Raw genomic sequence first — 14,106 nt, forward strand, 5'->3', positions numbered from 1 at the left:
CGAGGCCATGGGGAGAAATCAAGGGTTCGGATGGCGCCACGTGTCAACCTCGCATCCACCAAAATTTAATAAACTTCTAAAGTCCGTAACTTTCGCATATGAACTTCGTTTTCGACGTTCTTTATATTCACACTTAGGTATCGATAGGATCTACAACTTTCATTTAGACTCCGTTGGCTAATTTTGACTTTATTTTTAAATTTATATTTTAACAGACGTAGACAATTAAAATCCGTTAAAAATTCATAACTTTGTCATCCGACATCCGTTTTCGTTTGTCTTAATATCGTTGAGATCCTATTAACGAGATCTTTGATTCTCGTTTAGATTGTGTCGGCTAAAAATCAATCGATCTAAAATTTGATTTCCGGGTTATGCACTATTTTGCTAAATCTTAAAAAGAAATCATAACTTTTTCATAAGAAGTCAGATTTTGACATTCTTTTTATGTACGTTCTCGGTTTAACATATACCAAGACTTTCATTTAGATCTTTAAGGCTAAAAAGTAATTTATCAAAAATTCACTTTTTACGTTACGCGGTGTCGTGTCGGTTTAGCCGTAAAACTTCGACGGGGTATAACTTTTTCGTTATAACTCGGATTTCAATGTTTTTTATGTGTATGGAACCCTTGTGACATATGCTATAACTTGGTCAAGATTATTTATTCTAAATAATCTTCTATAAAAAAAATTATTTTTGACGTTTATTGTATCTAAATTAATTAGCACGAATCTGCGGACGTTACACTTTCCTAGCCTTCTTTCTTGCATTCTCTTAAAACTTTAAAGAGTCTACAATCCCAAGTGTCAAAAACACATGAATATAAATAATTTCTCCATTTTAATGTTTTCACCATTAATGAACAAATTAACATCAAAACTTAAATAAAAGTATTGAAATGTTACCTCAAGTTGATCCACGCCATAAATAAGAGTTAGAATACCTTGACTCTCAAATTCCCTTGCTCAAGTTGATTAAATCTCACAGTTACCAAGTTTTCCATTTTTCTGTCAATAAAATAATGGAGGGTAAGTATGAACCCGTGTATGATTTTAGCCCAAACTTGGTCCCTCTCCATTAAACTCTATTTTATTAGAGTAATTACATCCTAGGCCAAATCTTATACTGATTTACTTCTAAGTTAGCTGTGTAAATGCCAACTGAATCCCAATACCCGAAAATGATATCATTTTAGTTCATTAAAGAGATGAAAATAATTAGACAAAACTACAAAAATGGTCCCTATGGTTTATCAAGGGTTACAAACTCAGTCTTTGCTAATTTTTTTTGACAAACATGATCCCTGTGGTTTTCAAAACTAACGTGAATGACCATTTTTGTTGACGCTGTTCATCCGTTAGTCTGAGAGGAGTTTGGTCTTTTCAAATAGCAGATACTGAGTTTGTGACTATGGATAAACCATAGAGACCAGTTATGTAATTTTTCTATATATATGAGTTTGTGGCTTTCCCACCCATTTACTTTTTAAAATATCACTTTAAACCCTCCATTTTGAATTTTGAAAAATGTTACTTTAACCCATTGATTTTCTAAATTTTCGTGTTTAACCCCGTACTATATATAATATGATTTTCATTAATAACTTTCGTTTGTTAACCTAAAAAAAACTATTTTTAAGTGTTTATTTTTTTTTATATATTTGTCGGTATAATTCAAGGTGGTCAACGTTTCGACTTTATTTTAGAAATTTCTTTCGTTATTTTTTTTAATTACATTTTTTTATTAAATTGTCGGTTTAAATTTGAGTATGTCTATGTTTCAACATAGTATTTTTTTTTAATGTTTTTGTGTTTAACTTTATATACGTTTCTTACACATAAAAGTTTGGTCACATATAATAACTTTCATTAGTTAATTTAAGGAAAAAAAACGTATTGTATTCGAGATTGTCTATGTTTCGACGTATATTTTTTTTTTTATATTTTTGTGTCTAATTTTATGTACATTCATACGTATCATTCGGGTTACCTATAATAACTTTCGTTCGGTAACTTAAAAAAATGTATTATCATCGATCTTGTCTAGGTTTCGTGAAATGTATTTTTTTTAACGTTTTCATACTTAATTTTATATACGTTTCATACGTATGACTAGAGTCACATATAATACGTTTTTGATTATTTAAGATTTTGGTCGCTAACTTAAAAAAAATATTACTTATTTTTATGCACGCATCGATATAAATTTGTTTTGTTTTGTTTTTTTGATGATTCGATGTAAAATTTTTGTACGTTTTGGTGCTTATTTTATGTATGTTCCTGAGTATTAATTTGTTCACATATAATAGATAAAAGCGTAATCATAAGCTTTGAATTTTGTAAATTGAATTTTAACGATTGTATTGATAAAAGTTACATTTCGACGTAAAAAAAACACGTACATAAAATCTAAACATAAAAAAAATTACATCAAAATGTAGACGAACTCGAATTTATACTGATATGTAAAAATGGCGTAAAAAAAGTTACGTCGAAACGTAGACAAGCTCGTATATAATACATTTTTTAAGCTAACGAACGAATATTATTATATGTGATCCGAATAATACGTAGGAATGTACATACAATTAAGCACAAAAATGTAAAAAAAAAAAAAAAAAAGTCGAAACGTAGATAAACTCGAATATAATATGTTTTTTAAATTAACAAACGAAAGTTATTATGTGTAACCCGTCTCATACGTAGGAAACGTACATAAAGTTAAACAAAAAAATGAAAAAAAAACTATGTCGAAACATAGACAAACTCGAATTTAAACCGACAAGTTTTTACAAATAACCATGTAACTTTTTAAAAAAAATAACGAAAGAACTAAAGTAAAGTCGAAACGTTTACCATCTTGAATTATACCGACAAATATATAAAAATGAATACGTAAAAATAGTTTTTTTGGGGTTAACGAACGGAAGTAATTAATAAAAATCAAATTATATATAATACAAGATTAAACACTAAATTTTAGGATGTGGACAAGAAGAAGAGGATAATGGAACCAAAGAATGCATAATTCTTTGAAAATTGTAACACCTAATCTTTCTAGTAACTTCAAATTCATCCATTGGGTTTTAATTATATCATTTTTTTGGTCCTTGGATTGGAAAGAAGTGGCCATGAGAAGCCCTAGTGGCAAGATGGTAATTTTGGAGCATGAGTTGTACGCGGGGCGTACATGTGAGTACGTTAAGCGTACTAGGGTGCGTCGTATTACATTGGGCGTACACATATGTATGTTGGTCGTACGTGTGTCCGGGTGAAAACCCTAACTTTTAGGGTTTGTGGAGTATTTAAGCATCATTATGGACCATTTTCCCCCATCTTTTCAGCCTCCAAGTTCTTGAATCGTTTTTGGCAAGCCCTAGCTTCCCTAGTGTGTGTGTGTGTGTGTGAGAGAGAGAGAGAGAGAGAGAGAGAGAGCTAAGAGTGTGTTTCTTGTGTGGTTGAAGAAGAAGAAGTTGCATCAAGGTGATTGGAGAGTGAAGCAAGCTAGTAGATCTTGGGTTATCACTTCATAAAGAAGCTCCAAAAGGTAAAAAGCTTCTACCTTTATGCTTGAATTGTTTAGATCTAATTTTAATAGCTTTTTGGTGTTCTTCTTGTCCCAAAAGTCCCAATATTGTGCATGCTCTGTTTTGGGCGTGTTGAGTTGTCCTTTCAGACCCTAGGATGTGTCCTAAGGCATAAAAATGAGATCCCTTTAGATAGTTTGGTTCCTTATTCTTTGTAGGAGGACTTAATGGATTAAGACCATGTATTAAGCCTTTTTTTGGATGTCTAAAGTATTAAAGTTTGAGACTTTGTGATTTGGGAGTACTGTTGAAACATGGATCTGAAGTATAGGATCAAGTACTAAAGCCATTAAGCACTTAAGAAAGGTAATTGAATTGCAAGGGTACGCCTTGCGTAGCATAGTGTACGCCTCGCGTACCCGATGAGCCACCCCGATGATGGATTCTGTGCAGCCTCGTGTACGTTGAGCGTACCTTAGGAGTACGCCTCGCGTACTCGGTCATTTTGGGTTTCTTCGTTTTGGGCTTCGGTTTTGGACTTGGATTGTTTTGGGTCATGACTGGGCCATATGAGTTTTATGGTTTGGGCTTTTGTCCTGCTAGATTTTCTTGAGTGAAGGCCATGAAAGGGATTGGGCCCAATTTGGAAAATTGGGCCATTTAGAAGCTTAATTGGACTTTTTTGGGCTTTTAGTCATTTAGATTGGGCCATAGTCTTGGGCCAAGTTTGAGGAAGGGTAAAAAGGTCTTTCACCCTAAATTGGACTCATAGCATGAGTCAGGATCTAGTTATTAATGAATGGTCATTTGTGGTGTTTGACAGCGTGCAAACTCTAGTGGATCTGCAGTCAGAGATTTCTCGTGGGATCAGTTATTGATGGGGTTGGCTTGGTAATAGCAGCCAAGGATCGTCTGTGTGTTTCGACAGTGCGAGGTGAGTTGTCCTCAATATACTTTCGGGTCGAAGGCACCAACGCCGACCCTTTGGATTGTTATTCTGGTTTATCATATGCTTGCGATGCAGTAGTGATCTGTTAGATCCGTATCCTGGTAGATAGGATGATGTTATGCTTAGTGATCTGTTAGATCTGCCTGTTACCTGTTGTGGCTATATGTTTACCAGTTGCATGTGTTGATGTATTGTGGTTGGGTTGAGATTGTACTGCTTTGTGCGGCTAGTCAACAAACCCTGTGATATTTATATCGATATGTTATATGTATGCTTATATGTTATGTATATGGCGACATGGTTTGTGTGTATGGTTGGGTTGAGGCGGTCTTGCTTAGTGCTGAAGGCCAACAGACCCAGGGCGGCCCAGATAGACCGAAGGCCTGTGAGGCAAACCAGTAAGGCCGAAGGCTCGAAGAACAGTTGTGACAGGCTGAAGGCCTGGTGAGGCAGTCTAGACATGCTAAAGGTTCTGTGAGCGAACCAGACAGGCTGAAGGCATGGTGAGGCGGTCTAGGCATGATGAAGGCTCTGTATGCATGTTGTTTGTTGTATATGTTATTGATTGTGTGATTGGTATTGTGGGGGAAACTCACTGAGCTTCGTGCTTACAGTTTTGGTTTATGGTTTCAGGTACTTCAGTGGATCGTGTCCAGGTGAAGGCGTGACCGTATACATCCTCGCGTTTTTGGACTTATGATTTCTAGGAAACTCTGCTAAAGTGAATGCTTTGAGAACTATGTCGAAAGCAATTCTGATTTTTAAAGTAATGTTTTGGAAACAATAGTTTTGTAAATACTTCTTTTGAAAAAGGGTTGTTTTGAAAAGTTTAAATTTCATAAATTTTTATAGATGTTACAAAAATATGTTTCGTATGAAAGCTAATTAGGCCATATGATGTTGTTCGTGATGAACAACAAGATGTTGAGCCTAGAAGTCTAGAAGTAAAAGGGTAAGGGTTTAGAAAGAATTTGATCCTGACTTTGTCACTTAAATGATAGAAAATGAACCTAGAACCTAATGAGAGACGGTTTCTTCCTCAAAAGGACCTCGGTCAAAGGAAGCTATCAGAAGTAAGATAGACTTTATCTTGCAAAACCAAACATGAAAAATAGGGATGTTCTCTCGGGTAGTAAACCATTATGTTATTGATGGATCTTCATGAAAACTATGAAAGCAAATGACACCATCAAAAATAAGATTATTGATAAAAAAAAAAAATTACAAGCAAGGAGAAAGTCTGAATTGAATTTTAGTGGTCATAATAGGGATAATGATATAAGAATCCTTAAGTTTGCAAGTTTTTGTCGGTTCTACGTTTTTGCATATTTTAGGTTCATTAAAACTAGATATTTGCAACATTTTTTTTTTTCAATTTTAACCTTTAGTTTTTTGAAGTCCTTAAGTTTGACAGAAATATTTGGGTCTTTTTTTTTTTTTTAATTCATAAAAGTCCTCCATTTCTCTCTCTGTGTTGACTTCAAGCACAAGAGGAAGGCGTGTTGTGTAGATATCATTGGCAATCGGCAGTCTAACAGTTGTTTATTTTTACTCTGTGTGGATCAAGCGTAGGAATTATCTAGTTTTGATAATCAATCTCCAATATCAATAAGGTAGTATTCCAAAACATTATATGGGTGTAAATTTTAAAATACTTATTTTTGCTTCGGCTCGGTCTTAATTATCACAATGTTTTAATCAACAATCCCCTACCACACATGCGCGTGTGCATCCACATGGTTGTGAGTTTTTATGATAGGCTTAGTTAAGCACACTTTGCACTTAGCTACCCAATACGTTGCCTTGTTGTTGAGGCAGACAGCTTGTGCTGTGGTGATCATTGGGTTGACTTGTTTGGGCTGCTTGGCAGCTTGATTTGCCGTGTGCACATAAAAAAAAAAACCAGTTAGTTTTAGTTACGTATTCCACCTTCAAGTGCCCTATAGAGCTTGTTAACTATCAATATTAATTTGTTATGATACGGTTTAATAAGTACTTGGCCTCCAAATCAATAGCAGCTGTTTCATATTGAAGACCCATCCCATCATACAGGACAAGGTATACCTTACAAGCACACAAAACTGAGAGCAACCCACAACAAACACATTCTTCAGAAAACTTCTCAGGCAAGTTTTGGTCCAAAATTGTACGCATTGTTTGAAATTTGATTCACCAATCACCACCCAGATGCAAAGTCGACAACATATGTCAACCTACGCCACCAAAAACAAACTTGTAAAATAGACTAAACCAGGTTATCTTAAACAAAAAATCCAGTTGCTAATCCTTTTAGACATTAACATTACAATAATGACTGACTTTCAACACTTGGTAATCCCAGACTCATACAACCAAAATCCACCATCACATTCACATATACTTAAACCCATACTTGTAAAGAAAATAAGAACAATTAATAATTATTATTCAAAAAAAAGGAGCTCGAGGACCAAAACAGGCAACATACAAGACCAAAAGACAAATCCCTACTCTAGAAACTAGCATATCAGAATTCGTACCATATCCCTTTACCTCTACTTCACTTTCACTACATATCATCTCATCTCATCTTTCCATCTTCCTCACATCCATCCATATCCATATCCATATCCATATACATCATCATTAGCATCATGAATCAGTCAATCTTGACAGACGAGTAAATTTTCCTTACGAACCACAAACACGCATAAAACCCAATGGTACCCGTCAACACGAAAAACGCATACGAAGCAATGGCCATATACCCAAAGTACAAAATCCCCGACACGAGCTTCGTAATCTCCAACTTAGTAAAAAAGTAAAACACCGAATAAAGAAAAAGATACACTGCAGACGACCCCGCAGTCAAATACGCCCTCCACCACCAATGATAATCCTCACTACACAACTGAAAGTAACACAACACCACCGTGATCTCCGCACATGTCACTATCAATATCACAAACACAATAAACAAAAACCCGAAGATATAGTAGAACTGATTCAACCAAATCGATGTCAGAATGAAGAAAAGCTCGATAAAAACCGCTCCAAATGGAAGAATCCCACCGATTAGAATCGAAAACACCGGTTTCATATACCACGCTTGTTCCGGGACTTGTCGCGGGATTTTATTTGTTTTCACGGGATCATCAACAACCGGTTTCTTAAACCCTAAGTAACTCCCGACAAACACCAAAGGAACTGAAATCCCGAACCATAAGCAAACAAGCGCGAACATTGTCCCGAAAGGAACCGCGCCCGACGACTTCTCCCCCCAAATCAACGCGTTGAGAATGAAAAAAATCGAAAACAGAATCCCGGGAAACATGAAGGCGGTTTTTAACGTGTTCTTTTTCCATTCCGTTCCTTTGAACATTTTGTATAATCGCGCAGAGGCATACCCCGCGAATAAACCCATGAAGACCCATAACAGGACCATGGCTGTCATTAAACCGCCGCGGTTGGACGGGGAGAGGAATCCGAGCAAGGCGAAGATCATGGTGACGAGTGTCATTCCGAGGATTTGGATTCCGGTTCCGACGTAGACGGAGAGGAGGCCGGAATTGGGAGGGGCACGGAATACGTCTCCGTGAAGGAGTTTCCATCCGGTTTCTTCTTGGGCTTCGTCTTGTGTGTCGAGTTGGTTGTAATTGGCGATGTCTCGGTAGAGAGTGCGCATCATGATCATGGCTACCATTCCGGAGAGGAAGAGGACAATCATTAGGGAGTTTATGATTGAAAACCAATGGATTTGGTCATCGTTCATGAGTAAATACGTGTCCCATCTTGATGCCCATTTGATCTCGCTTTCTTTGAAAGTCACATCGTATGTGAATACCACTTCTTTGTCTGTATCCACTTCTTGTGGGACTGTGCTTCCTTGGATTATGTTTTTGGTGTTTTGGTTGCATGTTGTTAATTGAGGGTTCTTTTCATCCCACTCCTTGTACTCATGATTGATACTATTAACAAAACAATCATAATGATATGAAAGATGATAAGGGTCCGTTTCGTATGATGATTGGAATGAAGTTACAAAGAAATGGAATGGAATGGGTCATTACATTCCGTTGTCGTGTTTGGTTTGGCTTGAAGGAATGGAATGAGTAGTTGAAAAATGTTGTTTTGTTATTTAATTATAAACAATATGTATGTCAAATAGGCGAAATTTATTTTTCTAATTAAAAAAAGGTTTACAAAATAGAAAATTTAACACCATGACACTTATAATAGAACTATAAAAAAGTAATTTTGGAAAATAAAAGATATAACTTATTTGAAGTTTTGAAATTTGCTTTAAAAAAATTCATATTATTGAAGATTATATAAATCGAAGTGATTTATAATTATAACATATCATTCCATTCATTCAACAAATTGTAAAAAAAAAATCACCCCCATGGAATGAAAATCACCCACAGAAGGAATGCCCCATTACATTCCTTTGTGGCAAACAAACAAGATTTTTTTTCATTCACCCATAATGCACCATTCCATTCCCTCTTCAACTACAGAATACCAAACACTCCTTATTTTGGAAAAGTAAGGCAGGAGTGGGAATCAAATACCTGTTTGGAGTAACTTCAAACCCAACAATTCGAGCAGAATCAGTCTCAAGATCCTTGTGAAACATGACTCTAAAGCTCAAATGATTATTGATAAAATACTTTTCCTCTTTGCTCTGGAGAAGTAAATACAAGAATAATCTAGTGAGAACTTTCAATTAAAACAAATGGTCGGGTGCAACTTTCTTTTTAATAATAATAATAATAATAATAATAATAATAATAATAATAAAAGAAAAAAAAAAAAAACTCACCCCAGCATAGTTTCCTTTGAAGCCTACACGAAAACCATGTTCATAAGTGGTTGACTGACTTCCATCACGTCTTTGTCTAAGAACAGCAACTGGGAGGTTATCCAAAATCCTGTAATTTCATATCAAAGATTTAAAAAAATGGGTATGTGATTGATATGTGTAATATGAAGATGAATGGGGTTTAGAAAAATGGGGTGTACATGTTAACACGATACTCGTCATCGATCTTTTCCTTGAAGTTCTTTGCAGATTGGGCATCAAGCTTTATTCTACAACCAACCTTACATGGGAGCTCCTCTCTCATATGAAACTGAAATGGAAATAGAAGCTTAGATCATAAAAGTACACATGGCAGAAATGTAGGGTAAGTAATAGACACTTACTGTGTATACTGAGTTCTCTATGCGATCACCTCGTAGCACCTCTCCCAAGTTTTCAGCACTGTTTTGAATGTGCTTGGGTTTACAGTAGTTCAAGTAATAATAGTCGTAAGGAAGTTGAGTCTTTGTGGATGATAGTTTGTTGACTTTTACTTGAAGAGGATCACCCTGGTGAAAAGGAGTGTAAGATTAGTCATAAACTCTATCAAGCTACAATAGACTAACAATCTTACATAAAATAGCTACAAATAAGATGAAATAAAGAGTAGAAAGACTAGTAATCTCTCCAGTATTACAAGGGTTAGCATCAACTCATGAGATCAATTTACAACTAATGTGGTTCCAGAATAGATCACCTAGGGAAAATCAAATCAGATTGGCTAAATCAACGAAAATATCCACTCCCTTCCGAGGAAAAAAACGCACATAGTAATTGTTATCTGAAGACTCAAAACATTATTTCATGATACTAGATTACTTTTCCTTTGTTACATATCCAATTGCATTATATGCAACATTCTCCACAAAAATATGTATTTGAACTCGATGTTTTAGGAAGATAAGTACTAGCATAATGCAAACAACACCTTCAGAAAATTAATCAATACCAAGGGCATAAGCAACTGGACTAAAGTATCAATTCAACATAAAACCCAAAACCCTAGATCCAAACTCGATTCATACGGATCACAGCCTATATACAAACTAGAACAGTAGATCGGAGTCATTAGTTGTAAAACACATAGATACATGTCGGCTTTAGCGACTATAACAAATTGAATCTGAACCAAATGTAGAGATTAGATCCAACGAACAGCAAAAACATTGAGATTACGTACCCTTTGAAAATCACGAGGAGCAACACCAGGTAGATAGAATGATTCAGAAGATGAGATGAAGAAGACGATTGAGATGAAGATGGTAGGGATGAATCCATTGGAGCTCCACTCCATCTTCGATCGGAGTGAAAGCGAGATCTTGATCGAGTGCAAAGAGGGAAACGCGAAAGGAAGGAACCAGAAGAAATGCTAGTGGCGTGTTTCGATAAATTATAGAGGCCTTCACATTAGTAATTCCAGATTCGTTTTTGCTATTTCCAGTTTTCAACTTTCTTCTTGGATTTGATTTTTTTTCTTATGTTAAAAAAATATAAATAAAAGTAAAATAATGCAACTATCTACACCGAGTCACCGACGCCGTATGCCGCCATTCGCGATACAATAAAATATTCCCTCAATCGTATGGATTATGGAATATCGATAAATAATTATAATTAATCAGCTAATAGACAAAAGAAATATAACCTTTTTTAAAAGTTTTTGGGGAATGTTTTATATGATGAAATTAGTCTTAGTATTGTGCTCGACGTTTTCTCATGGCTAGATGATTCTCGGCTATATAAGTACTTTACAACTTTGTGGATCATTTGGGGTTTCATGAATTGATTGAATGCAATGGCTTTTAGTGTGAAAAAGAAAAAAAATGAAAACATTTTTGATTCCATTAGAGACTTTTTTTTTTCTATCTTATGGCTTGGTAGTAGAAACAACAAAGTGGTTGTAAGTAGTTGGGTCTTATAGCTCCAAAACCTAATCAACATTGTGTAGCTCCTTGCCAATGCCCTTTATAATGTTCGGTCATTCAAAAAGAATCGCACGTCCCAAACCATTAAGCCCTAAATAGGGTTGCACGAGCATGTGAATGCAACAACCTCTCCCTTATTTTGTCCATAAAGTGCACCTTACCCGTGATGATTAATAAAGTTGGATGATAACCTTGATTCAAATGATATTTTATATTATAGATGTTGGAACATTTGCCAAGTTGCACTCATGAGCATGTTCATCATTCATGTTGATAAGGCTATGTGGAGTGGTCTCGACAACCACTCAGCATTTGCCTACTTGGCAAATTTGGCACACCACGCCATGAGTGCAACATGGCAAAAATGGCAACTCATACCTTGTAAATGGCAAAATTTTGAAGCAGTATGGCAAATCCTAGGTGGAGCCTACGTGGTCCGTGGCAAGCTTGGCATGGCTCCCTCTAGCCTAAAGGGTCTCTTAACTACTTTCAATTCCGACAAGGGAAACGGTGATTGTAACATCATGTTTCCTACCATTTCTGGGTTGTGGGTCGAAAGTCGATTGTGTAAGACTTTGGGCCTCAAGGAGGCAAAGTTTAGTCCTTGTGGAAGGAGGTAATTTTAGTTAAGAGATTTAACCCTTGAATTGTGTTTAGGGCCGAAGGGTAGAAAGGGAAAAGTCATAGGTTGGATTCTTGCATGAAATACAGATTTTTGTTCGATAAGTTTTTGGTCTAAGATATTTAGATAATATTGTAGAGCTCTTCAACACCTTTTCGTGGATATAACGATCGTCAAAAACGGATTTGGAATGAAGAAATTATGGCCTTCGGAAGTTTGGTGGTTTTAAGGCTAAGCCTAGTACGCTGGGCGTACATAAGAGTACATTGGGCCTACTAGGCAAGGGGTCGCGGGTGCCCTTTGGAGTATACTAGGCGTACTAGGAGTATACAAGGCGTACTCCAGTCAGGTGCAAACCCTAATTTAGGGTCTTGGACCCTATTTAATGGTCTTAACTCAACTTCAAAACCTCTTACCTTCAGCCTCCACCCCATTAAATCCTAAATACGAAACCCTAGCCCCCATTGGAGTGATTCTTGAGTTATTGGTGTCATGTGTTTTGGTGCCTATTAAAGAAGAAGGAGTTTCTTAAAGGAGAATTGGATTGCTTGGAGCTTGTAGATCTAGGCTTGGTTTTCCTTTCTACATCTTCGGGAGGTATACAGTCTCAATCTTGATGTCTCCTTTGTATAGATCTAGTTTTGGATGATAATTTATCATGTTTGGTCCCATGTTGGTGGTTCTTATGAGTAAAAGCTACTCCAGAACATTTGAGCCTCATATTTGGTCCTTGTTAAGGTCATTAAGTCATAAAGTTTAGGTCTTTTGGAGTTTTATCCTCCCATGCAAGTATTGGTGACCATTTTATGAAATTAAGAAGCTTAGATTATGGTTTGGACCTCATTAAGCTATGCAAAGTCATAAAATCGGGAACTTTATGACTTAAGACACCTCTTAGGGGTCAGATATGTGTTTGGACGTTCTTGCATTAACCATTAAGAGCTTAATGGTGAGTTTTGGCCTTATGACGAGTACGTTGGGCGTACGTAGGAGTACGCTCAATGTAATGCATCGATCAGGCTTTGCGACTTGTACATTGCGCATCAGAGAGAAATACGTTGGGCGTACGAATTCAGTACGTGGGGCAACTCCCAAGATGCACATTTTGGGCCTTAGGCCTTTTCGGTTTTGGGCTATGAGATGTTGGACCAGTTATAGGAAGGGTAAAAATGGTATTTTTACCCTTTAGAATATATATTGGGCCTTAGGACTCTCTGTTTGGGCTTGGACCATTAGTGGACATAGTTTGGGCTTGAGTCATTATTGGGCCTTATGATTTATGGGATTGACCTTAAGAATGTAACTTGGGTTGGAACTGATTGTGTGTAGTATGAGGAGTCGTTATGCAACAGACTTGGGTGCGAGATTTGTTATCTTTCGATTGAGGTGAGTTTTTCTCACTGTAGTCATGGGTCGAAGGTGTTGGATTAGGTATCTAAGTCCATAACTATAATTGGTATAAACTTGAACTAATAGTAGCAAGTCCTTTTTGGTTGCCCTCAAACCTAGCAATTGGATAGGATGATTTTTGGAGAGAGCGGTTGATTTATTATTTGACTAATAAATTGAAATAAATAACTTATTAATATATTATGAGAATAATATATTAATTAGAAATAGTAATATTTAATTAATAATTAATCAGAAATTAATTGGAATTAATTGTGGGATTAATGGAATTAATTAAAAGTAAAGGGTCTAAAGTGCAATTGTTCAATAGTTGAGCAAAGGGCTCCAGAACCTTCCATACATAGGGTGGACAATTTCTAGGGGATAATCTAGGGTTTCTAGATTATCCCATGTGGATAAATAGGGAGCTGGATAATTACCAATTTGAAATATTATTATTATATTTAAATTAGGGTTATCCATGGCATCCTTGTACCACTATATAAAGGACCCTATGCCTAGCAATTTCAGCCACTCATACCTTTAAAGAGTTAGGCTGAAATTTTATCCTCCTTCCTCCTCTCCCCATAATCTCCTTACTTGTGTTGGGTGTGAACCATTAGAGGCACGACGCTTGTGGTGCTTGCTTCCAAAAGATCACAAGAGGATCTCTAGTTGTTTGCTATAACAACTAAAAGGTATGTAACTCTAATCTTTCTCTTTAGTAATTTTCAAAAATTACATAGGGTTTATAGGGGTCTTATTTTGATGTTCATAGTTATAGGTTCAATAGAGAAAACATAAATCTTGTTTTAGGTTACATGCACACTTAAGAGTTTTAAGTTTGTT

The 14,106-nt window shown here is 36.0% G+C and overlaps 1 protein-coding gene across 1 annotated transcript; it reads right to left on the reverse strand.

Moving 5' to 3' along the window:
* Positions 1 to 6,824: 6,824 nt before the first annotated feature.
* Positions 6,825 to 10,710, reverse strand: LOC111906843 (transmembrane 9 superfamily member 7). Its single transcript, XM_023902616.3, has 6 exons — positions 10,502 to 10,710; positions 9,666 to 9,830; positions 9,483 to 9,592; positions 9,283 to 9,391; positions 9,032 to 9,144; positions 6,825 to 8,425 (listed from the first exon to the last, which is right to left on the reverse strand). Exons 1-6 carry the CDS (start codon positions 10,613 to 10,615, stop codon positions 7,117 to 7,119), a joined length of 1,920 nt encoding a protein of 639 aa, XP_023758384.1. The 5' UTR covers positions 10,616 to 10,710; the 3' UTR covers positions 6,825 to 7,116.
* Between the last annotated feature and the right edge of the window lie 3,396 nt (positions 10,711 to 14,106).

Source organism: Lactuca sativa, chromosome 4 (genome assembly GCF_002870075.4).
Source record: "Lactuca sativa cultivar Salinas chromosome 4, Lsat_Salinas_v11, whole genome shotgun sequence".
Lineage (NCBI taxonomy): Eukaryota > Viridiplantae > Streptophyta > Magnoliopsida > Asterales > Asteraceae > Lactuca > Lactuca sativa.

What these genes read in the sequence shown, in the direction of transcription:
- LOC111906843 (XM_023902616.3), bottom strand. Translation starts at nt 10,615, where the DNA reads ATGGAGTGGAGCTCCAATGGATTCATCCCTACCATCTTCATCTCAATC. An exon ending in GACGAGTATCGTGTTAACAT is followed by an intron (nt 9,392 to 9,482) that starts GTACACCCCATT and finishes ATGAAATTACAG; the next exon opens with GATTTTGGATAACCTCCCAG. An exon ending in TCAAAGGAAACTATGCTGGG is followed by an intron (nt 9,145 to 9,282) that starts GTGAGTTTTTTT and finishes TTACTTCTCCAG; the next exon opens with AGCAAAGAGGAAAAGTATTT.